Source organism: Anolis sagrei, chromosome 7 (genome assembly GCF_037176765.1).
Source record: "Anolis sagrei isolate rAnoSag1 chromosome 7, rAnoSag1.mat, whole genome shotgun sequence".
In the NCBI taxonomy this organism is placed as follows: domain Eukaryota; kingdom Metazoa; phylum Chordata; class Lepidosauria; order Squamata; family Dactyloidae; genus Anolis; species Anolis sagrei.
Window position 1 is genome coordinate 15,519,747 of NC_090027.1, and position 22,889 is coordinate 15,542,635.

The 22,889-nt window shown below is 45.3% G+C and overlaps 1 protein-coding gene across 1 annotated transcript in view; it reads left to right on the plus strand.

Annotated features, from left to right (window-relative positions):
- NUDCD3 (NudC domain containing 3) overlaps window positions 1–8,027 on the plus strand; it is a 101,010-nt gene extending 92,983 nt beyond the window's left edge. The window contains exon 6 of the mRNA XM_060787650.2: window positions 6,099–8,027. Coding sequence (XP_060643633.2) covers window positions 6,099–6,209 — 111 coding nt within the window. The 3' untranslated portion in view covers window positions 6,210–8,027. The remainder of the gene's footprint in view (window positions 1–6,098) is intronic.
- Window positions 8,028–22,889: the final 14,862 nt, after the last annotated feature.

Here is a 22,889-nt window from a genome sequence, read left to right on the forward strand (position 1 = left end):
GCCTTCTATCCCTTCATCTAAGTCATTAATAAAGATGTTGAACAGGACCGGGCCCAGAACGGAACCCTGCGGCACTCCGCTCGTCACTTCTTTCCAAGATGAAGAGGAAGCCTTGGTGAGCACCCTCTAAGTTCGTCCATTTAACCAATTACTGATCCACCTCACTGTAGTTTTGCCTAGCCCACATTGGACTAGTTTCCTTGCCAGAAGGTCGTGGGGGACCTTGTCGAAGGCTTTACTGAAATCCAGGTACGCTACATCCACGGCATTCCCTGCATCTATCCAGCTTGTAACTCTATCGAAAAAAGAGATCAGATTAGTCTGCCATGACTTGTTTTTGATAAATCCATGTTGACTATTAGGGTTGATCGCATTTGTTTCTAAGTGTTTGCAGACCACTTCCTTAACAATCTTTTCTAGAATCTTGCCTGGTATCGACGTGAGGCTGACCAGACGGTAATTGTTTGGGTCATCTTTTTTTCCCTTCTTGAAGATTGGGACCACATTGGCCCTCCTTCAGTCTGCTGGAACTTCTCCCGTTCTCCAAGAACTCTCAAAGATAATTGCCAATGGTTCCGAAATGACTTCCGCTAGTTCCTTCAGTACTCTGGGGTGTAGTTGATCTGGCCCTGGGGACTTGAACTCATTTAGAGCGGCCAGGAAGAGACCTCTTGGGCCATCCAGTCCAACCACCTGTCAAGAATGGCTTCAAACTACAGGAAATGAGATTTTAAATTGGCTTCCTGTCCCTTGTATCCTGTGGGACTTAGTGCAGAACATTAGGATCCCATGGAAAGAAGTGGTTTTAAATTGGCTCCCTGTCCTTTGTATCCTATGGAGCTTTGTATCCTATGGAGCAGAACATTAGGATCCCATGGAAAGAGGTTTTAAGCTGGATGGGGATGGGGGCATTGTCTCCTGTGAAGGGGGGCTCCTCTGACCCCTCCCCCTCCCCTCTTTTTCCAGAGACGCTCCCCTCTGCAGCCCCCCCCCCCCCCCCCCCCGGCGTCACTTGCATCTCTCACTTGCAGCAACTTCCTTTGCCCAATGGCCAGGAACCCCCCCCCCCCCACACACACACACACACACACGCACTTCATCCATTGTTTATTTCTCCTCTTCCCTTCTCTCGAGCCTGCCTGCCCAGCATTGGCGGAGGCGGCTGGGGGCAATTGGAAGGGGCCTCTGAAAAGTCGCCGGTCTCAGGGAGGAGGAGCTGGGAGGCCAGAAGGTAGGCCTGTCGCCACCTTCTCTCTACTGACTTCCTTGTGGGCCATGGCTGCTGCTGTTTTTGTGAGGCTCCAAGCTTCCTTTGACTGGAAGCTCTAAAAAACCTCAGAAAAGCCAGAAAGCCATGGGGGGAGGGCGCTGAAGGAGGAATCGGCGACCCCTCAGAAATGGCTGAATGACCCCCCTGGAGGTCGCGACCCCCAGGTTGAGAAACACTGCTCTAGATTTAAAGAGATGTCAAATTTATTTATTTATTTAAAACATTTATATTCCGCCCTTCTCACCCCGAAGGGGACTCAGGGCGGAGCACAGCATATGCACGGCAAAGATTCAATACCGGGACACAAATTCACATACAATACATAAACATTAAAAAACATTTATCAAAATATTAAAAATACACCATTAAAATCGTCCTAGTCATCCGCGTCAAATCAATTGGTTTGGTCATCTTTCCTATTGCCACTTTATTGCCCTGTCCCGAAAGCTTGGTCCCACAGCCAAGTCTTTACCATCATTCTAAAGGACAGGAGGGAGGGGGCCTCCCTCCTGTCACCAGGAAGGGAGTTCCATAGCCAAGGAGCAATCACCGAGAAGGCCCTGTCTCTCGTCCCCACCAATCGCACCTGTGACAATGGCGGGACGGAAAGCAGGGCCTCTCCGGAGGATCTTAATCTCCACGATGGTTCATAGGGGGAGATGCATTCGGACAGGTAATTTGGGCCGAGGCCGTTTAGGGCTTTATAGGCCAAAGTCAGCACTTTGAATTGTGCCCAGTAGCAAACTAGCAGCCAGTGGAGCTGGCGCAACATGGGAGTTGTATGCTCCCTGTATGCAGTGCTTTTTGCTGCCATCTTGAATTCCACTTGTGGCTAGCACTTTCTTGTGAACTGTATGAAAAGCATCTTGTTCCACATTTTCAAACCTTGATAATGCCATTAGTGGGAGCACAGCGAGTGTGTATGAGAATCCTGGAGTTTACCAATTCTGGTTGTCAGTGCTGGACGCAGGGCAGATGTGTTCCTCGCAACACTTGCATTCACAAGGACATTATTGCACACATTTAAAAATGTATCTTCTGTTTTGATTGAATTTGGGGGAAAAAAGAATGAGGATGAGGATGCTTGCCATAGATGCAGGCGAAACGTCAGGAGAAAAATTGCCTCCAGAACATGGCCATATAGCCCGGGAAAAACCTACAACAAACCAATGTAAAAAGTATTCTTAAAACCTGCAAGTATAAATTAAAACATTCAGGCACAAATGCAAAATAAAACAACAGCATTATAGCGATATTTGGATGACTGAACTCAGCCAAACATGATTCCATCTTATTTGAAATGTTGCTTGAAAGGAAACATCTTAATAACCTTGTTAAAAGCTAAGCTTCCAGATCCGCTTTTATATTCCATAAAGGCAAGTTGGCAATAAAAATGTTTTATTAATTGTGAAAGACAATCTGTCTTCCGAAGGAAGGAATATACATAAAAATGATTCAGTGACCTCCAGTAATATAGGAAGTCTATATAGGAAAGCGGTTCTTCCTGAGCACACATATGCATGTTTTCTTGCATAAAGAGTTGGTCTGCAACTCAAAAAACAAAGTCTTCTTCGTGTAATATACTCCAGCTCTCAGATTCTGTGTCACCTCTTCCAGGTGTCTCAGTACAAAACATCAGCGTTTATATGCAGTAATAATTTGCTGTTGTTTTTAATGCAATTCAGAATGTCACAAGAACTTTCTATTTGAGTCTTGAGGACATGCGTGAGAGGAAAGATTTGGTACAAATTGATTTTTTTTTAAAAAAACCCTTTTCTGGGCATTAAAATTGCTGAGGCTTCCCTAAGGTACACTGTAGGTTTATGATTCAATAGTTTATGATTCTGTAGTCTTTTTTTAAGGAGGCCCTGGTAGTGCAGTGGGTTAAACCGCTGAGCTGCTGAACTTGCTGACCGAAAGGTTGCCAGTTCAAATTCGGGGTGAGCTTCCGCTGTTAGCCCAGCTTCTGCCAACCTAGCAGTTTGAAAACATGCAAATGCAAGTAGATCAACATTTATTTATTTGTTTATTTGTTTGTTTATGATATTTCTATCCTGCCTTTCTCAGCCAGGGGCGATTCAAGGCGGCTTAACAGTTGGCAGCGATTCAGTGCCATAACAATCACAGTGTACAATTTAAAACATATTAATAAACATTATAAAATCCATACAAAACTATTAAAAACATAAAAATATCTGATGTCTTACTGTTAATCACATTTTCCAGTAGCATCGTCTAAGCCGTTCCGTGTTTCAAACTTACATATTTCCATATTTGTCTTATTGCCCTGCATTTCCAAAAGCCAGGTTTTTACTTTTTCCGGAAGGTCAGGAGGGTGGGGGCCGATCTAATACCCCAAGGGAGGGAGTTCCATAGCTGAGGGGCCACCAATAGGTACTGCTCCGGCGGAAAGGTAACGGTGCTCCATGCAGTCATGCTGGCCACATGACCTTGGAGGTGTCAATGAACAATGCTGGCTCTTCAGCTTTGAAATGGAGATGAGCATCAACCCCCAGAGTCGGACACAACTGGACTTAATGTCAGGGAAAACCTTTACCTCGTATTCTTTTTTAAAAAACCTCTTCTCGAGTTGGTCTTGTGTTTAAGACTTAGCTGTTTCCGAAATTGTGAAGCGTGCATACTAATGCAATTACTTTTGGGTTAACATCTCCAATATAAACAGGCCAGCAGAACGTTGGATAAGTGAAAATGTTGGATAATAAGGAGCGATAAAAGAAAAGCCTATTAAACGTCAAATTACATTATGAATTTACAAATTAAGCACCAAAACATCATATTTTACAACAAATTGACAGAAAAAGAAGATCAATACACAGTAATGTTATGTAGTAATTACTGTATTTACAAAATTAGCACCAAAACATCGCAGTGAATTGAAACCGCTATGGATGCGGGTGAGAACAAGACTGCGTTGGATAATACAAAATGTTGGATGAGTGAAGATTGGATAAGCGAGAATCTACTGTATGTTAAAAAGGGAAGCAAAGGTGGAGGAAAGGAGAATATAGGACCCAGACAATATGATTATTTCTGTTGTCATAAACCAAGGTGACATCCAAATGCAATCTCTGTGATTCTTTGCTTCATTGAATATTCAAACTAGTCCAGTGTTGGCTAGGCAAAACTACGGTTAGGTGGATCTGTAATTGGTTAAGTGGACGAATCCAGAGGGTGTTCACCAATGCTTCCTCTTCATCCTGGAAAGAAGTGACGAGCGGAGTGCCGCAAGGTTCTGTCCTGGGTCCAGTCCTGTTCAAATCTTTATTAATGATTTAGATGAAGGGTTAGAAGGCAGGATCATCAAGTTTGCAGACGACACCAAATTGGGAGGGATAGCCAGTACTCCAGAGGACAGGAGCAGGATTCAAAACGATCTTCACAAATTAGAGAGATGATTGGCCAAAACTAACAAAATGAAGCTCAATAGTGACAAATGCAAGATACTCAATGTAGGCAGAAAAAATGAAATGCATCGAGGAGTAGCATGAGTAGAGATCTTACATGACTAGTTATATATGCTAGTGTCCTGATTTAAAAAATATGTCTGCAGTGGAAAGACATGGTGAAAACACAATGTGGCTTGAGTACCCAGGAGTAAAATTGTTTCTTTCCTTTCATGTACAACAATGGCAAACATGTACATCCTCAGGGAGAATGATTGCTATTTTCTATATTTTCCAGATAGCATGAAAATCTTAAAGATAATAATAATAATAATAATAATAATACTTTATTTATACCCCGCTACCATCTCCCCAAGGGACTCGGAGCAGCTTACATGAGGCCAATCCCAACAACACATCAATAAAACAAGAAAGCAATAAACAAAAACAATACAATTAGTATAAATCACATATAAACAATAACACACAAAGATTTAAAAACCTATGGCCGGGACAAATGTAATAATTTAAAATTAAAAATAAATGCTGGGCATGAACAAGGTAGGATATATCATCATCATCATCACCATCATCATCATATTTAATTACTTATTAATCGCCTTCCATCCGAGAATGCTCTAGGCGATTTACAGCTAAATTGTAAAAGATAAAATACATACATACAGAATTAAAAAATTAACAGAGATTGAATGCTCTAGTAAAAAGCCAGGTATATCTGGTAGGAGGGTTTTAAAAGAAGTGAGGGGAGCGCAATCCAACAAATAGTTAAAGTGCATTCTGAGGACATTTTGCTAGGAATTATTTCCTTATTCCGGGAAGCTGAAATGTGTCCAGAGGAGGGCAACTAAAATAATCAAGGGTCTGGAGAACATGCCCTATGAGGAGCAACTTAAAGAGCTGGGCATGTTTAGCCTGAAGAAGAGAAGGCTGAGAGGAGACATGATAGCCATGTATAAATATGTGAGAGGAAGTCATAGGGAGGAGGGAGCAAGCTTGTTTTCTGCTGCCCTGGAGACTAGGACGCAATGGAACAATGGCTTCAAACTGCAAGAAAGGAGAACATTAGTAAGAACTTCCTGACTGTGAGAGCTGTTCAACAGTGGAACTCTCTGCCCTGGAGTGTGGTGGAGGCTTCTTCTTTGGAGGCTTTTAAATGGAGGCTGGATGACCATCTGTTGGGGATGCTTTGAATGCAATTTTCCTGCTTCTTGGCAGAAGGGGATTGGACTGAATGGCCCATAAGGTCTCTTCCAACTCTATGATTCTGATTTTGATTACACTTCGCTGCAGTGTTTAGAAGTATTTTGCTGGGGTTGGTTAACTGGCATGGCAGTCTTAGAACTAATCCATCTGCGGGCCCCTTAGTACCACAGGACCCTAACTTGACTGTTTTGTCCTTTCAGAAAGTCCACGAGATGCTCAAGAAGGGCTGGGATGCTGAGGGGTCTCCCTTCCGAGGCCAGAAATTCGATCCTTCCATGTTCAATATCTCTCCTGGGGCTGTGCACTTTTGACGATGGCCACGAAGAGGAGAGAATCACCTCCGTGTTTGGGAACCAGGGGCGAAATCAGTGCCACGGCACAACTCCTTCCTCTTTCTCCACGCCAAGGAGCCCCTTGGTCCCTGTGCGATGTTCTATGGGCTCGTTTTGTAAAAAATGAGAGACTGTTTAAATGGCCAGAGTGTGAGCTTTGTTGTTGTTTTTTTTTTCCTGAGAAGGGGAGACGTCATGCGAGTGGGGAGGGTGGGTCCATCCTTTCTTCCAGCACCAGCTTGGTGCATTTGATATGTATGTGGGGGAAACCTAGCGCAAGCAGCATTACGTACTGTGTCACCAAGGCAACCGGTGGCTGCTGGTAGTGTTTCCTCTTCTCTCTTGTTAATGGATTCAATTGCTGTTGCAGGGAGGTAGGTTGGAGGCAGCTTTTTCTTCCCTCGCCAGATTTCAGAAACAGATGCAGTTGGGTGAAAATGGTGGCAGCTTCATTTGCGTGTTCATTATGTGGTGGCATCGTTAGGGCAACTCTACCTTCTTTATACAACCACAATCTTCAATTGGTGTCATTTCAGCAACATTTAGATCAGGCATGGGCAAACTTTGGCTCTCCAGGAGTTTTGGGCTTCAACTCCTACAATTCCTGGTCTCAGGCCTTTTCGTTTCCCCCCTCAGCCGCTTAAGGGCCTGAGACCAGGAATTGTGGGAGTTGAAGTCCAAAACACCTGAGAAGGCTGATCTAGATTCTTAAATGTGATCCTTGAGGCTCCCAGAGCAAAAGATCAATGTTGCAGGCTCAAAGGAATAGTAGAACACAGAACAGAAGTGCCGCGGCACAACTCCACAGCACAATCAGTGCCATGGCACAACTCCTTCCTCTTTCTCCACGCCAAGGAGCTATAGTGTGTAAAGCACAAGCATAGGATTTTCTCCAGAGTTCTTTCTCCTGATTTCTGATGCTGGATGACTTACGGATCTAGACCTCTGTCCCAATCTCTACGGATTCTATCCAGCTCCACTGTCACAAAGCTGTTGAGGTTAGACATCTTTTTTCTCTCTCTCCCTATCACATGTGTTTCAAGTTTATCAGACTTTAATGGATGCCATCCAGATAATGGGTTACAGATGTGTAATGGGTTACACCTGCCCGTTCGGTGCTGTGCTCTCTCTCCTCCATTATCGGTTGTTTGCCCCAGAAGAAAAGCCGTTCATGGCAGTTACCATTTTCACTGGGTAGGGTGTTATGTCAGGCCTGATTGCCTTCCTCTTCTGTGGCTACACAAAGATAACACAAAAAGGCAGCAGGTAGGTAAAAAGTATTTGCACATTTCTTTGGAATATGGTTTGCCTCTGAAATGCATGTAGTAAATGTAGATTTGGGCAGCCAATTTATGGCAGTGATTGAGCTGAAGAATAATTTTCCTGCTATGAGGGCCTTTTCTTTTGTGTCATTGTGTCAGGAGACAAAGAGTGGGGTTTAAACCCTTTCACATAATCATGTTTTTCCCAAGAGGAAGGAAGGTCTAATCTTACTCTTTGTGTAAGTATTCAAATAAAACTAAGTTGTTGTGTGTTTTCCAGGCTGTACGACCATGTTCCAAAAGCATCCTGTCCTGATGTTTCGCCTGCATCTATGGCAGGCATCCTCAGAGGTTGTGAGGCCTCACAACCTCTGAGAATGCCTGCCATAGATGCAGGCAAAACAATAGGAGAGAATGCTTCTGGAACATGACAATACAGCCCTGAAAATACACAACAACCCAGTAATTCTGGCCATGAAAGCCTTCGACAAATGAAGTGTTACCATGCCAAAAATAAAAAAATCACCAGACAGTGTCTTCGGATGGTTGTCTTTTTCACCATTTGGTTTGTATAAAGCTATTTCTGCTCATTCTAACATCAGCAGACAACATCAAGTGGGTTAAAGCAAAATATGCTGGAAATATCAAGAGCAGTGGAGTTTTCAAGATCATTCTAGGGCAGGAAGGGCAGCACCTGACCCTCCAAGTGTTGGACTGAAATTCCCATCACCCACCCACCCCCATTCAACAACAACTCAGCTGCTATCAAGACCTCAAAATTGAACTGCAAAGGCTCTGGCATAAACCAGTACAGGTGGTCCCAGTGGTCATTGGTGCACTGGGTGCCGTGCCAAAATATCTCAGCTGGCTTTTGGAGACACTAAACATCGACAAAATCACGATCTGTCAACTGCAAAAGGCCACTTGACTTGGATCTGCGCACATCATTTGAAAATACATCACACAGTCCTAGATGCTTGGGAAGTGTTCGACTTGTGATTTTGTGATACGAAATCCAGCATATAGATCTCGTTTGCTGTGACATTCTGTGCTTTTGTGTCAATAATAATAACAATAATAATATCTTTATACCCTACCACCATCTTCCCAAGGGGACTTGGAGCGGCTTACATGAGGCCAGGCCCAACAATACAACAGTATAACCAGCTCAGCAATAAAGTAAAACAAAAAATAAAATACAATACAAAAACCATTATAAATAACATATCAGCAATAAAACACAACATTTAAAAACAAGGATCCAACACTGTGGGCAGGGCCAAATTCTAATAGAATTTGGGATTGTAGGCTCAAAAAATCTGATGAGCCACAAGTTGCCAACTGCTAGCCTATGGTATGTATATCTTTGATCTTTGTTAGTTCCATCATCAATCTCCTGGTATAAAGTATTTTAATGTGACTTGGTTGTGATTGACAAATAAGGAAAATAGTTGTGCCAAATTCAATACACATCTAATTGTCAGTAAAAACTGGAATTAAAATCAGATGTTCAAGAACAGCTTTGACACAGCTTGAGTTTAATTGAGGAGGCCTTTCGGTAGGTGTGCCTTTGCTGTCAGACATTTGTAATCAGTTGGATGTTTACATATTGCTGCATCAGCTGTTCAGTGCCAAAAATGGGGCACATTGTTGATAAATCCTTTTGACTTTTGAATAAGTAAATGTGGCAATCCTTGCATTTTCGGAGAAGTAGGAAACAAGCTCGACAATGGAAGGCTCAAAGAGGTTTTAGTCTGACGTCTCCTGTCACTGCGAGCTTTGAAGAAGAGGGAAGATGGCTTATATCTGACTGCCATTTTAAAAATGAAGGCAATAGAAATTATCAATTCGGTTCTACACTACTGGGAAGCTTGTTGCCTTTCAGCAAAAGTTAACTTAAAGGTGTCATCTGCACCTGGCCTGAGCCATTTGGAGTCAGAAATATTGGAATCAGATTCTGGCAGAAATAGTTATGCATCTCAATGGTGTTTGTATTTTTAGCTTTGACTGTTTTCATAGCAGGCTCATCCCTTCATCGTCTGCTTAGCTTCATTTTGGAGGCATATCGTTCATTTCTTTTTTACTCTTCCTTGAATACGTAAATAATGCAATACTGATATTGTATATACTTCATTAGATTGGCCAGGAGGTGAATTTTGAGAACGTGCTGTAAAATGCAAGTAACAGCCATTGTCTTGGAAGGAAGCAGCCGCTCTGTTTTGTGCTTTCTCGCATACTCCAACCCATGCTAGGGCCATATTGGCTGTTGGAAGGGCAGAGAGTTTTAGTGGATGCTTTTGTGTGTGTTTTTTTCTTTAGAAGTCAAAGTATGCAGAGAGAGAAGCACCTGACATCATTGCCAGTCCCTGCCAAGATTCTGTTGGTTTCTCATTGGTTCCGCATCATGACACTTTGTCTTTTGAACAGGTTATTTCATGCTTGCTGTAGCCCACGTCCCAAACATCACGTTTTGGACTGATCTACTTCCTCTTTACAACTTGACCCTAAACGAAACACACACCCAGCAAGCAGTGTTGCATTTTCCTGGTGTGTGAGAAGGAGAGGAAAGGCAGCTAATAGTTCTCCTCAAAAGAAGGCAAGCAGGGGGCAACAGGGTTGAGCTGCCGATCAGCATGCCTCCTTTTAAAATAATAATTTATTGTTTCTAAAGCACCTACAAATCAACTAGGCAAGGGTTGTCAGGTTTGTCTAAAGAACTGTGGGTGGTTCTCTAGCAGCTCACTTGCTGTGAGGAGTTCGAGTTGGACTTGGCAAGACTTTAGCTCCCCTTCGGCTTTGTAACGCATTTGTATGTCAGCCTCCCCTCAGCTTTCAGTTGTTAAATGTGACCCTACATCTTGGAAATATGTTTGTGAGTATCCAACTGCAGCCGACTGGGTTTTGGCTCCTGTAGGAATGGAGCACCCTGCAGCTCCCGTGGGCTCTGAGTATAGCTGGGAAGCTGCCTTTGAGAAATCTCCCAAGTAGGAAGACCCACGTGGAAGCCTTCCTATAGGCATTCCACCCTCAACTTTAGGAATGAAAGAGCACAGCTTCACTCTTGTCCCAACATTTTTCCAACATTTTCCCATTTTTGTAGAAAAGGCAAGGGAGGACAAGGTACATCAGATCCCTTTAGCAGTTGTGTCTAGCCCAGTGTTTCTCAACCTGGGGGTCGGGACCCCTGGGGGGGGGGTCGCGAGGGGGTGTCAGAGGGGTCACCAACTACCATCAGAAAACACAGTATTTTCTGTTGGTCATGGGGGTTTTGTGTGGGAAGTTTGGCCCAATTTTATCATTAGTGGGGTCCAGAATGCTCTTGGGTTGTGGGTGAACTATAAATCCCATAACTACAACTCCCAAATGTCAAGGTCTGTTTTCCCCAAACTCCACCAATGTTCACATTTGGGCATATTGAGTATTCTTGCCAAGTTTGGTCCAGACCCATCATTGTTTGAGTCCCCAGTGCTCTCTGGATGTAGGTGAACTGCAACTCCAAAACTCAAGGTCAATGCCCACCAAACCCTTCCAGTGTTTTCGGTTAGTCATGAGGGTTCTGTGTGCCAAGTTTGGTTTAATTCCATCACTGGTGGAGTTCATAATGCTCTTTGATTGTTAGGTGAACTATAAATCCCAGCAACTGCAACTCCCAAATCTCAAGGTCTATTTTCTCCAAACTCCACCAGTGTTTGCAGTTGTGCAGGTTGAGTATTCGTGCCAGGTTTGGCCCATATCCATCATTGGGTGACTCCACAGTGCTCTCTGGATGTAGGCGAACTACAACTCCAAAATTCAAGGTCCATGCCCACCAAACCCTTCCAGTATTTTCTGTTGGTCATGGGAATTCTGTATGTTAAGTTTGGTTCAATTCCATCATTGGTGGAGTTGAGAATGCTCTTTGATTGTAGGTTAACTACAAATCCCAGCAACTACAACTCCCAAATGACAAAAACAATCCCTCTCAACCCCATTTGGGTGAATTGGGCATTTGTGCCAAATTTGGTTCAGTGAATGAAAATACATCCTGCATATCTGATATTTACATTACGATTCATAACAATAGCAAAATTACAGTTACGAATTAGCAATTAAAATAATTTTATGTTTGGGGGTCACCACAACATGGGGAACTGTATTAAGGGGTCGCAGCATTCGGAAGGTTGAGAACCACTGGTCTAGCCGGTTTAAGCTGTGCTAGATCCTAGGAAAAAAAATGGCTGACGCTTTCCCTAGAATACCACCAGGAGCCATGCATTGTACCAAAGCAGAGGTGGGAAAGGATGTGCTGAAGAACCTCAGTGTCAATAGCTACTGAAATTTTTCTTGGGTGAAGCTAGCATGTTGCCTTTCCCCAAATTTAAGTTCAAAGAGTTCATCATTCTTGTCATTTTTTAAAACTTAAAACAACAAAACAAAAATGAAATGTGGACAATGTCTTGTCGAAGGCTTTCATGGCTGGAATCACTGGGTTGTAGGTTTTTTCAGGCTATATGGCCATGTTCTAGAGGCATTCTCTCCTGACGTTTCGCCTGCATCTATGGCTTCACAACCTCTGAAGATGCTTGCCATAGGTGCAGGCGAAACGTCAGGAGAGAATAATAATAATAAAAAAACTTTATTTATACCCCGTTCCATCTCCCCCAGGGGGACTCAGTGTGGCTTACATGAGGCCATGCCCATCAGTACAGTACATACATTGTAATACAAAAACATACAAATACCAAAAAATAAAATACATAAAATGCAAAGAAATATAATAACCGACACAAACAATATAAAACAAGCAATTAAAAACAAGATTTCACTGGGCAGGACCACATTCAAGGCTAACATTTAAAAAACACTGGGAGATAGGATGATGTACATTATCAGGATGAGGATCAGAGAAGGAGGGAGGATTCAATTGCACAAACCATAAATAAAGTGCTTCTAAGGACATTTGGTGCAAAGTTTGGTCAAGGAGTTTCTTGCACTCAATCACTGAAGGCACACTGGAATAGCCAAGTTTTCAGATTCCTCCTGAAGATTGCTAGCATAGGGGCTTGCCTAATATCTCTAGGGAGTGAGTTCCAGAACCGGGGGGCCACCACAGAGAAAGCCCTCTCTCATCCCCGCAAGTTGCACTTGAGATGCGGGCGGGAGCGAGAGAAGAGCCTCTCCGGAAGATTGAAGAGATCGCGTGGGTTCATAGAGGGAGATATGGTCGCGCAGGTAGGGCTTGGGCTTGACCTACAAGGCCCAAATTGTTCAGGACTTTGTTGGCCAAGACCTGCACCTTGAATTGGGCCCGTAAAACAAACAGCAGCCACTGTAGCTCCTTAAACAGGAGGGAATGCCTTTAGAACATGGCCATGAAGCCCGAAAAAACCTACAACAACCCAGAAATGTGGACAGTTAGACCTAGCAATTGAAATTACCCCACAGAAGTAATTACATATGGAAAGATGCAGCTTGCTTTCAGGGTGTGATGTCCAGGTCAACCACTGTGTTGAGCCATTTTGTCAAACCTTGTATTGATACAAAACTGTGGCATGCAGAAACTTGTTTTGTTTTGAGCAGACTGTTCCCAGAATCAATGTGCACCCAGCATGTGCCTTTTGCAGGTCCTGCTTGTCTTGTATCACTTCTTAGTTCAGTTTGCGACGCTGCTATGAACCATGTATGTCTGGACAAATCTGCTATATTTGTGAGTCTCCAAGCCAAACACTGCCCTTCAGTTTTATTTGGGAGTTATTTAGGGGCTTGATTAACCTAAATCTAAGTTGGGTGGATGTGGTGTGGGTTTGTTAAGTATTTTGTCGAGTCCGAGTAAGCCAGGAGTTGTATAGGCTTGGGCTAAGTACTTAATATTTCCTTCTCCACTCAGCTTCTCCTTTGTGAAATGGATGCTTTTCAGCTGTTATGACGAATGCTACGCTTGTTCCATTTTGGTTATCTATATAAATAAAAATGTAATGTACGTTTGTGGGATTAGCAGAACTCAAAAACCACTGGGCAAATTGACACCAAATTTGGACACAAGAAACGTCTTAGGTCTTATGTCACTCATAAAAACACTGAAAAACACAGCAGAAGGGACTTTAAAAACCAAAACCAAAAAAATACATTACAAAACACACACAAAACCACATATATTTACACAAGCACACACATATATGCATATACACACACAAAACACATACACAGGAGGAAGGAAGGAAGGAAGGAAGGAAGGAAGGAAGGAAGGAAGGAAGGAAGGAAGGAAGGAGAGAAGGAGAGAAGGAAAGATGGGTAGAGAAGGAAGGAGGGAGAGACCTTGAGTGAATAGAATAAGATAAAGAAACATCAATGCAACAAAACATCGAATAGGCTGAAGGGAGAGAACATCATTACAATAAATAATACCACAGCCTCAAGGCAGAGGGAAGATAGCAATACCTAATGGCGGTGGCAGCAGTGGGCTCTACGAGCCTGGGCTTGGGCCTGGGTGGCTTTCTGGCCAAAGAGGCCAAAGAGTACAAAGGCCTTCCACCGGATGACCACGAGAGCCTAGAAGCTGAGACTGGGCTAAACAACTCAGAAAGAAACGGACAAAGGAAAAGGAGCAGGAGTAGGAGCAGGAAAGAAGGAGATGTGGGATTAATACATTTCCTACTTATGGAGTATGATAGCTGGTGTGGCGCTTTGGATGTTTTGGAAACGGAAAAAGGACAAAGGAAAAGGAGTAGGAGCAGGAAAGAAGAAGGAGATGTGGGATTAATACATTTCCTACTTATGGAGTATGATCAGCTGGTGTGGTGCTTTGGACGTTTTGGCGAATTGCTGAGTCGGCTAAGCAGTCTGCCATTGCTGCACCCTGATTGGCTACAGGAGATGATCCCTAGAGACACCCCAGACCTTGGCCAAGAGTGCGTGTTTGGTGATTGTCCCTTCAGCTCTGACTTGGCTGGTCCTTGCCCATGGTCTGTGCGGAGGGGCGGTGGGACTGCGGTGTGCGGGATCGCGGTGTGTGTCGATGAGCCGGGTGGTGATGCCTCTCCTGAGAGGGAGGTGTTAGACATCTCGGAGATCTTGGGTGGACGTCTTGATCGGCCTGGAGTCTCCCATGGTGGAGAGGATCGTAGACGGCGGCAATGTTTGTCCCTTTCTGGCCGACGGGCATTGGAAGGTATGCCCAAGATGGTGGCTGGCCTTGGGGACACTGCCATGGAGCCAGCTCCTTCCTTGTTTTCCCCAAGCTTCGAAGGGTCTAGTGCACAAGCACAGGCGCTGACGTCACAGGAATAAGAGGCGGAAGCGGCATTCGGTCGCTTCCTCTCCCGTGGAGGACCCGGATGATGTCACACGACCAAAAGACGACACTGCCGCTCCAGGAGAAGGAATCCCCAGAAAGGCCCTGCAAAGTGAGACAGCTGCAGAGCGAAGGACTAAGACTGGAAAAGGGTGATTTTTTTTTTTTGGAAGAGACGGAGCTGGAGAAGGTTTAAGACCAGAACCTTCTGGGGGGTGGGTTTGGCTGTCAGTCAAAATCTGAGGCATCAACACTCCCGAAAAGGCTTAGTCCTGAAGCCAAAAGGAGACTATCTCTGGAGAACAGGTCAGAGAGTGTCGTCCCCGTCCCCCCCCCCCCCCCGGTCAAGGGAAGGTAGGAGCCTTGAGATATTCCTCACTAAAGACATGACACATTTTCCTGAGGAGCGTCTAGTGAGATGCCTTGGCGAAGCAACATTTACATCTGCTACGCGACTGCTTGAAGGCCTTGTGCATGAAGGTCTGGCTCTGACATCCTCTAGTTCATCCTCCCACCCAAAATACTGGCCAGGTGCTCTGGCTTTTACACCTGCTCCTCACCACGCTGAGGGCTCCATCTATGACCACTCGTCAATTGGCCATGCCCCATCTTTTTTTCAGATGGCCAGTCGAACACTGGGCACAGTTTGTGTTGCAGAGCTCCCAAGAGAAGTAGGTCTGTGTATGGGGATTCCTACGATCTCTGGGAGGGGGAGGTATGATGGTAGGCGCAGGTCAAACACTAGAGGGAGATTGAGTCGGTGGGAGACTCGGCCCCCCTCTGACCTGCGGTCTATCCCCAGGCACACCTGTGACAGGCGACCAGTTTCCTCCCCTCCTACTCTGGTGTTGGTGAATACTAGGTCCATAAGGAACAAAAGTGCTACTATCAGGGATTTTCTTAATGATCAGGGAGCTGACCTAGTGTGTATCACAGAAACTTGGATCCAAGAGAGGGATGAGATCCTACTCCAGGAAATAACATCAGGTTATGTAATCACTCACCAGATGCGGACTGGGAGGCAGGGGGGTTGGGGTGGCTATGCTCTCCCGAGAAAGCTTCTCTCTTAGGGCAGTTCCTGCGCTGAACATTTCTGGCATTGAAAGTATTGGCCTGGTGTGGGATTCCTCTGAGAGTATAGCCTTTATGCTGGTGTACCGTGCGCCTAGTGCACCAGCAGACAGTCTATCCCAGCTGCTGGAGACTGTGTCGGAATGGTCCTTGAGGTTCCCCAGACTTATTGTCTTGGGGGATTTCAACGTCCACGCTGATGCAGACTCTTGTTCATCAGCAGTTATGGACCTAGTGTCTACCATGGAGACACTAGGACTCTCGCTCTGTATTACTGGGCCCACACATCAGGCGAGACACACGCTAGATCTGATTTTCAGCGCAGGAATTCAAGTGACCCAAGCCTCTACTATAGAGGTTCCATAGTCGGATCACTGTGCTCTGAGAATCCGGTTGGAGCACGCCTACCCACCCTGCAAGGGTGCCGAGCCAATTTGGGCTATCCAATGCATTCGACGAGATCACCCCTAGACACCCTCTGTGACCCCGCCGAAATCGGTCTTCTTGGTTCACCAAGGAACTTCGATTGATGAAGCGGGAAAAGATATGGCTACAGGGTGTGTGGTGAGAACTCCGTGACGGAGCATCAAGATCAGCTTATGAGGCATTTAGTGAGTCCTATGAGCATGCTATCACCGAGGCAAAGCGAGTATATTATGCTTCTTTGATAGCGTCTGCTAGCTCACACCTGGCAAAATTGTTCAAAATAATTCGATCTCTAACAATGGTTCCTACCGTCCCAAAAAGCGGTGATCAGGCCCCTTCAGCCGAGGTTTTTCAGAGCTATTTTGCAGACAAGATCCCGCTACTTTGCCGTGACCTCCCTGCCACAATTGATACAGTGAGAGAACTTGAGACTCCATGGCCACTTGCTGGGCCCGTCCTCGACCGGTTCATCCCGCTGGACCCAGAGGTTGTCGATAGGCTCATAGCTGCAGCTAGACCAACCACTTGCTCCCTCAATCCGTGTCCCACTTGGTTGGTTAAATCCTGCTTGGAGGGATTACGTGACCCTCTGTTGAAAATCATAAACAGCTCCCTTGAGCAAGGAGTTTTTCCAGAGGATTTAAAAGAGGTGGTGGTCTCTCCCCTGTTGAAGAAACCAGATTTAGATCCCTCGGTTCCCTCCAGTTACCACCCAGTTTCAAATCTCTCATTCCTGGGCAAGGTGATTGAGAGGGTGGCAGCAGAGCAGTTGCAACAATTCCTAGACGACACAGCCGGACTAGATCCCTTCCAGTCCAACTTCCGTTCGGGGCATGGGACAGAGACTGTGCTGGTCTCCCATCATGGATCGCCTTTGATGCCAGCTTGACCAGGGCGGGTCGGCGCTGCTTGTGTTATTGGGTCTCACAGCAGTATTTGGCACAGTCGATCACAATCTTTTGACCCACCGCCTTGCTGCTGTTGGAATCAGGGGGACAGCTTTAAATTGACTGTCCTCCTTTCTTCATAACCGTGGACAGTGAGTGGAGAGGGGAGGCCTGGTCTCTGAGAGGTCCCCTCTATCTTATGGGGTTCCTCAGGGGGCCATTCTCTCCCCTCTGTTGTTTAACATCTATATGCGACCACTTGTTCAGCTGGTTCGAGGTTTTGGGCTTGAGTGTTACCAGTACGCTGATGACACTCAGATGGAAGGCCGACCGGACTCTGTACCCGATTGTTTCCATCAGTGCCTCAAGGCCGTTACTGGATGGCTGCATGCCAGCAGGTTGAGGGTGAATCCAGCAAAGACAGAGATCCTATGGCTGGGTCAACCAGGCAGGGTAGGCAGATGCCTACCCTGGATGGCGAGGCGCTACGCCCGTCATCATTGGTAAAAAGTCTGGGAGTCCTTTTGGACCCTCGGCTGATGATGGAGGCCCAGCTCTCCGCCGTCAGCAGAACCGCCTTTTTTCATCTGCGGCAGGCTAGACGGCTGGCCCCCTCCCTGTCCAGGGACGACCTAGCTACAGTGATCCAGGCTATGGTCATCTCGGGACTGGACTACTGTAACGCCCTCTACATTGGCCTTCCTCTGTCGGTGATCCGGAAGCTCAAGTTGGCACAAAATGCAGCTGCTCGGCTTCTTGTGGGAATTCCGATGAGATGCTACATAACACCAATCTTACTGCAGCTGCACTGGTTACCAATTGAGCACCGGATCACTTTCAAAGTAATGTTACTCACCTTTAAGGCCTTGCATGGTCTGGGGCCGATGTACCTGAGGAACCGCCTCACCCCCTACCAACCCCAGTGATCTCTTCGTTCTGAAGACCAAGATTTGTTGGAAATTCCCAGTGTCAAGTCCTTGCGTCTAACAGCAACCAGACGCAGAGCCTTTACAGCAGTGGCACCATCACTCCGGAATAGTCTGCCACCTGAAGTCCGTGCCTTGCGGGACTTATCAGCTTTCCGCAGGGCATGTAAGACATATCCTTTGATCTTTGATTGCTGTTTTTAAATTGTTTTAAATTGTTTTTAAATTGTGTTCAATTTTAGCCTGTTCTTGTAAGCCACTCCAAGCCCCAGGGGAGTGGCGGCATATAAGTTCAAATAACAAATAAATAAATAAAATAAAAAGAAGGAGAGAAGGAAAGAAATGTAGAGAAGGAAGGAAGGAAGGAGAGAAAGGGAAGGAGAAAAGGAAGGAAAGAAGGAAGGGGAGAGAAGGGGAGAGACGGAAGAAATGAAGGTGAGAAGGAGGGAAAGAAGGAAAGAAAGAAGGGGAGAGAAAGAAGGAAGGAGAGAAGGTGGGGAAGAAAGAGGGAAAGAAGGAGAGAGGGAAAGAAAGAAAGGTAAAGAAGGAAGGAAGGAGATAAAGAGGGAAAGAAGAAGGGAAGGAGAGAAAAGGAAAGAAAGAAGGGTAGAGAAGTAAGGAAGGAGAGAAGAAGGGAGAGGATGAAATAAAAAAAGTGAAAGGGAAGGAAGGAGAGAAGGAAAGAAAGAACAGTAAAGCAGGAAGGAAGGAGAGGAAGAGGGAATGAAGGAGGGAAGGATAGAAGGAAAGGATAGAGAAGGAAGGAAGGAGAGAAGAAGGGAGAGAGTGAAATAAAGTTAAAGAGGGAAGGAAGGAGAGAAGGAAAGAAAGAAGGAAGGAAGGAGGATGGAACAAATGAAATGAGAAAAGAAACAAGGAAGAAAGAAGAAGGAAAAGAAAAAGAGGGAAGGAAGGAAGGAGAGAAAAAAAGATTGAGAGAAAGAGGGAGGGAAGGTTGGCCACAGCAATGCGTGGCGGATACAGCTAGTTTACAATAATAGGCTGCACATTGCACTTGAAATAGGACAGGACTGAGGTTCTCAGAGAGCTAAAACAGTGCTCTAGAACGGGCATTGTATCTGCTTACAATGATAATAAAAAGATTTTGAATTGTTTGTATGTGTATATATATATGTGTGTGTGAGAGAGAGAGAGATGAGGAGCAACCTATAATTTTCAGCTCTGTAGTGATTCGGTTTAGTTCTTTTGCCTTGGCACTTTAAGAAAAAGTTGCATTCAGTCCTTTATTAAAAGGCCAGCATTTGTTCAGTTTAAGCAGGTTGTACAAGTTCAAAGTGATCTGTTGAACAGAGTGCCTCAGAAAGTTCAAAGATGAGGCAAGCCAGTTGAATTCCTCTGTTTCTTTCTCTTTCTTACTCTCATACACAAATTCTGCTTTGTGACAAGAGATCCCACCCTGGAGCCTTGAATATAAGAGCTGCTTTTACGCTGCTTCAGACATTTGCTTTTATCTACACTGCATATTGTCACTGACCAGCAGGAACTTTCCAAGGGGCTCTTGGAGAAGTCTTTATTGTCATGTCCTTTATTGTCCTTTTAAACCAGCGTTTCTCGGGGGTTGCAGCATTTGGAAGGTTGAGAACCACTGGTGTAGATGCACTCAGCACAGTGGTTCTCAACCTGTGGGTCCCCAGGTGTTTTGGCCTACAACTCCCAGAAATTCCAGCCAATTTACCAGCTGTTAGGATTTCTGGGAGTTTAAGGCCAAAACATCTGGGGACCCACAGGTTGAGAACCACTGCCAGCTTATTTGAACATGGCTGTTTACTCTAACTGGGACTTTCTTGTAGTGCAAACCAATCCACAGGTAGACTAAAGACCAAGGGCAAGGTGGATGGATGGTATCCTTGAAGTGACTGGATTGACCTTGAAGGAGCTGGGGGATGGTGACGACAGGGAGCTCTGGGATGGACCGGTCCATGAAGTCACGAAGAGTCGGAAATGACTGAATGAATGAACAACAATGGCCATGTTCCAGAAGCATTCTCTCCTGATGTTTCGCCCACATCTAAGGCAGGCATTCTCAGAGGTTGTGAGGTCTGTTGGAAACTATGCAAGTAAGTTTTATGTATCTGGAATAATGTCCAGGGTGGGAGAAAGAACTCTTGTCTGTATGAGGCAGGTGTGAATGTTGCAATTAGCCACCTTGATTAGCATCAACGACTTAAATCAAGAAATAGTTTTCTAAGATCTAAAGAGACACTCACTGGAACACTTCAGCAAGCAAGAGTCCAAACATGGCAGGCTCAAACCCAGAACCTCAATCAATGACTGATACCAAATGAGAGACTCCCCCCTGGGCACACCGAAAACTGGACGACTTGGGAGGTGCTGAACAGATTGCGCTCTGGCACCACGAGATGCAGAGCCACCCTTAAGAAATGGGGCTACAAAGTGGAATCCATGACATGCGAGTGTGGAGAAGAGCAAACTACAGACCATCTGCTGCGATGCAACCTGAGCCCTGCTACATGCACAATGGAGGACCTTCTTATAGTAACACCAGAGGCACTCCAAGTGGCCAACTGTCCACACCAGAGGCACTCCAAGTGGACAGTTGATTAAATGTCAAAGGACATTTAATCAGCTATTAAGCTTGCAAAATTTGTGTTTTGTTTGTTTGTTTAAAAATGCAGTACAACTGTTTGGCTTGCTCCTGACACCATAAATAAAAATAAAGCATGTAATGGTCTTGTAGCTTCAAAGCCTGGCTGATTGCTGCCTGGGGAAATTCAGACAGTCAGGGCCAGCTAACACCTCCCAACAAAGGATCACGTTTCTGGAGACCAACACACTACATTGCACAAAAGGGGCCCTGTCATTCCTGAAAGTAAACAGGTCTTGGTAGTAGGCGACTCCCTCCTTAGAGGAACGGAAGCTGTCATTTCCAGACCGGATGGGATGGCTCGAGAAATATGCTGCCTACCGGGGGCAAAAATACACCATATCACTCAGAGGCTCATCAGGCTCCTCAAGCCCTATCACCGTCCTCCCCTCATGTTGATTCATGTAGGAACCAATGATACTGCAAGGCATACGTTTCAAAAGATCACAAATTATTTTCGAGCTCTAGGAGCAAAGCTAAAAGAATGTAATGTACAGGTGGTCTTTTCATCCCTCCTCCCTGTTGTAAGACACGGACCCACAAGAGCCAGAAAAATAGTACAGGTCAATGACTGGCTTAGAAAATGGTGTCAGGAGGAACGCTTTGGCTTCCTCGACCATGGCCTGCTTTTCCAGGAGGATGGCCTACTGGCAAGGGATGGGGTGCATCTCACACAAGTAGGAAAACACCTTTTTGCTCACAGACTCGCAAACCTCATTAGACGCACTTTAAACTAGGTCCACCGGGGGAGGGGGACAACAGCCTTGCGAACACTACTTTACCCATAATGTCTGGGAATCGCCAGAAGGCTAAACAGAGGGCTGCACATACACAACAAGGACCAAGTACCAAAAGCACAACAATCCCAATTAAACAGCTCAAGGGAAGATCCCAGGGGCTCACATGTCTTTACACTAATGCACAGAGCATGGGAAATAAACAAGACGAACTCCAACTTTTAGCACAACACCACAAATATGATATCATAGGGATCACTGAAACCTGGTGGGATGACTCCTATCGCTGGAATGTAGATATCGAGGGGTATAACCTCTTTCACAGAAACCGAACAAAGGGGAGAGGAGGCGGAGTAGCCTTATATGTCAAAAGCTCTTATGCTGCAGAAGAGATTCAAGACAGCAATCTGGGAAACCAGCTTGAAATCATCTGGATAAGAATCAAGGGAACTGGGACTCAAAAAGATGTCGTTGTAGGCGTCTACTACAGACCCCCCAAGCCAGGAGGAAGAACTTGATGAAGTCTTCTGCCAACAGTTGACCAAACAGGCACAGAAAAGAGATGTAGTAGTCATGGGCGATTTCAACTATCCCGATATTTGCTGGAAAACAAACTCGGCCAAGAGTACAAGGTCCAACAAATTCCTCGCTTGCCTTGCAGACAATTTCATGGTCCAGAAGGTAGAAGAGGCAACAAGGGGATTGGCTACTCTTGATCTCATCCTAACAAATGCGGAGGACCTGATCGATGCGGTTGAAGTGGTAGGATCCTTAGGGGCAAGTGACCATGTGCTCCTGCAATTTGAGGTACAAAGGAAGGCCGAAAATAAGACAAGTCAAACCCGCATTTTGGACTTTAGGAGAGCTGATTTCCAAAAAATGAAGGAAACGCTGAGCGGCATTCCGTGGACACAGATACTAAAAGACAAGGGAGTTACGGATGGATGGGAATTTCTCAAGAGTGAAATACTCAAGACGCAATTGCAAACCGTGCCAACAAAGAGAAAAAATAGGACAAGTGCAAAGAAGCCAGAATGGATGTCCAAAGAACTTCTAACTGTGCTAAGACACAAAAGACACATGCACAAGAAGTGGAAAAAGGGAGAAATCACCAAAGAAGAATTCAAACAATTAGCCAACACCTGTAGGGAAAAGGTCCGCAAGGCTAAAGCACAAAATGAGCTCAGGCTTGCCAGGGACATTAAAAACAATAAAAAGGGCTTCTATTCTTATGTCAGTAGAAAAAGGAAAAACAAGGAGGCGATAGGACCTCTTCGCGGAGAAGATGGGGCAATGCTGACAGGGGATAGGGAAAAGGCAGAACTACTTAATGCCTTCTTTGCCTCGGTCTTCTCACAAAAAGAGAGTCTTCAACCTCAGCGAGATGGAGTGGATGAGGGATTGGAGGACATCCAACCCCAAATTGGGAAAGAAGTCGTCCAGGAATACCTGGC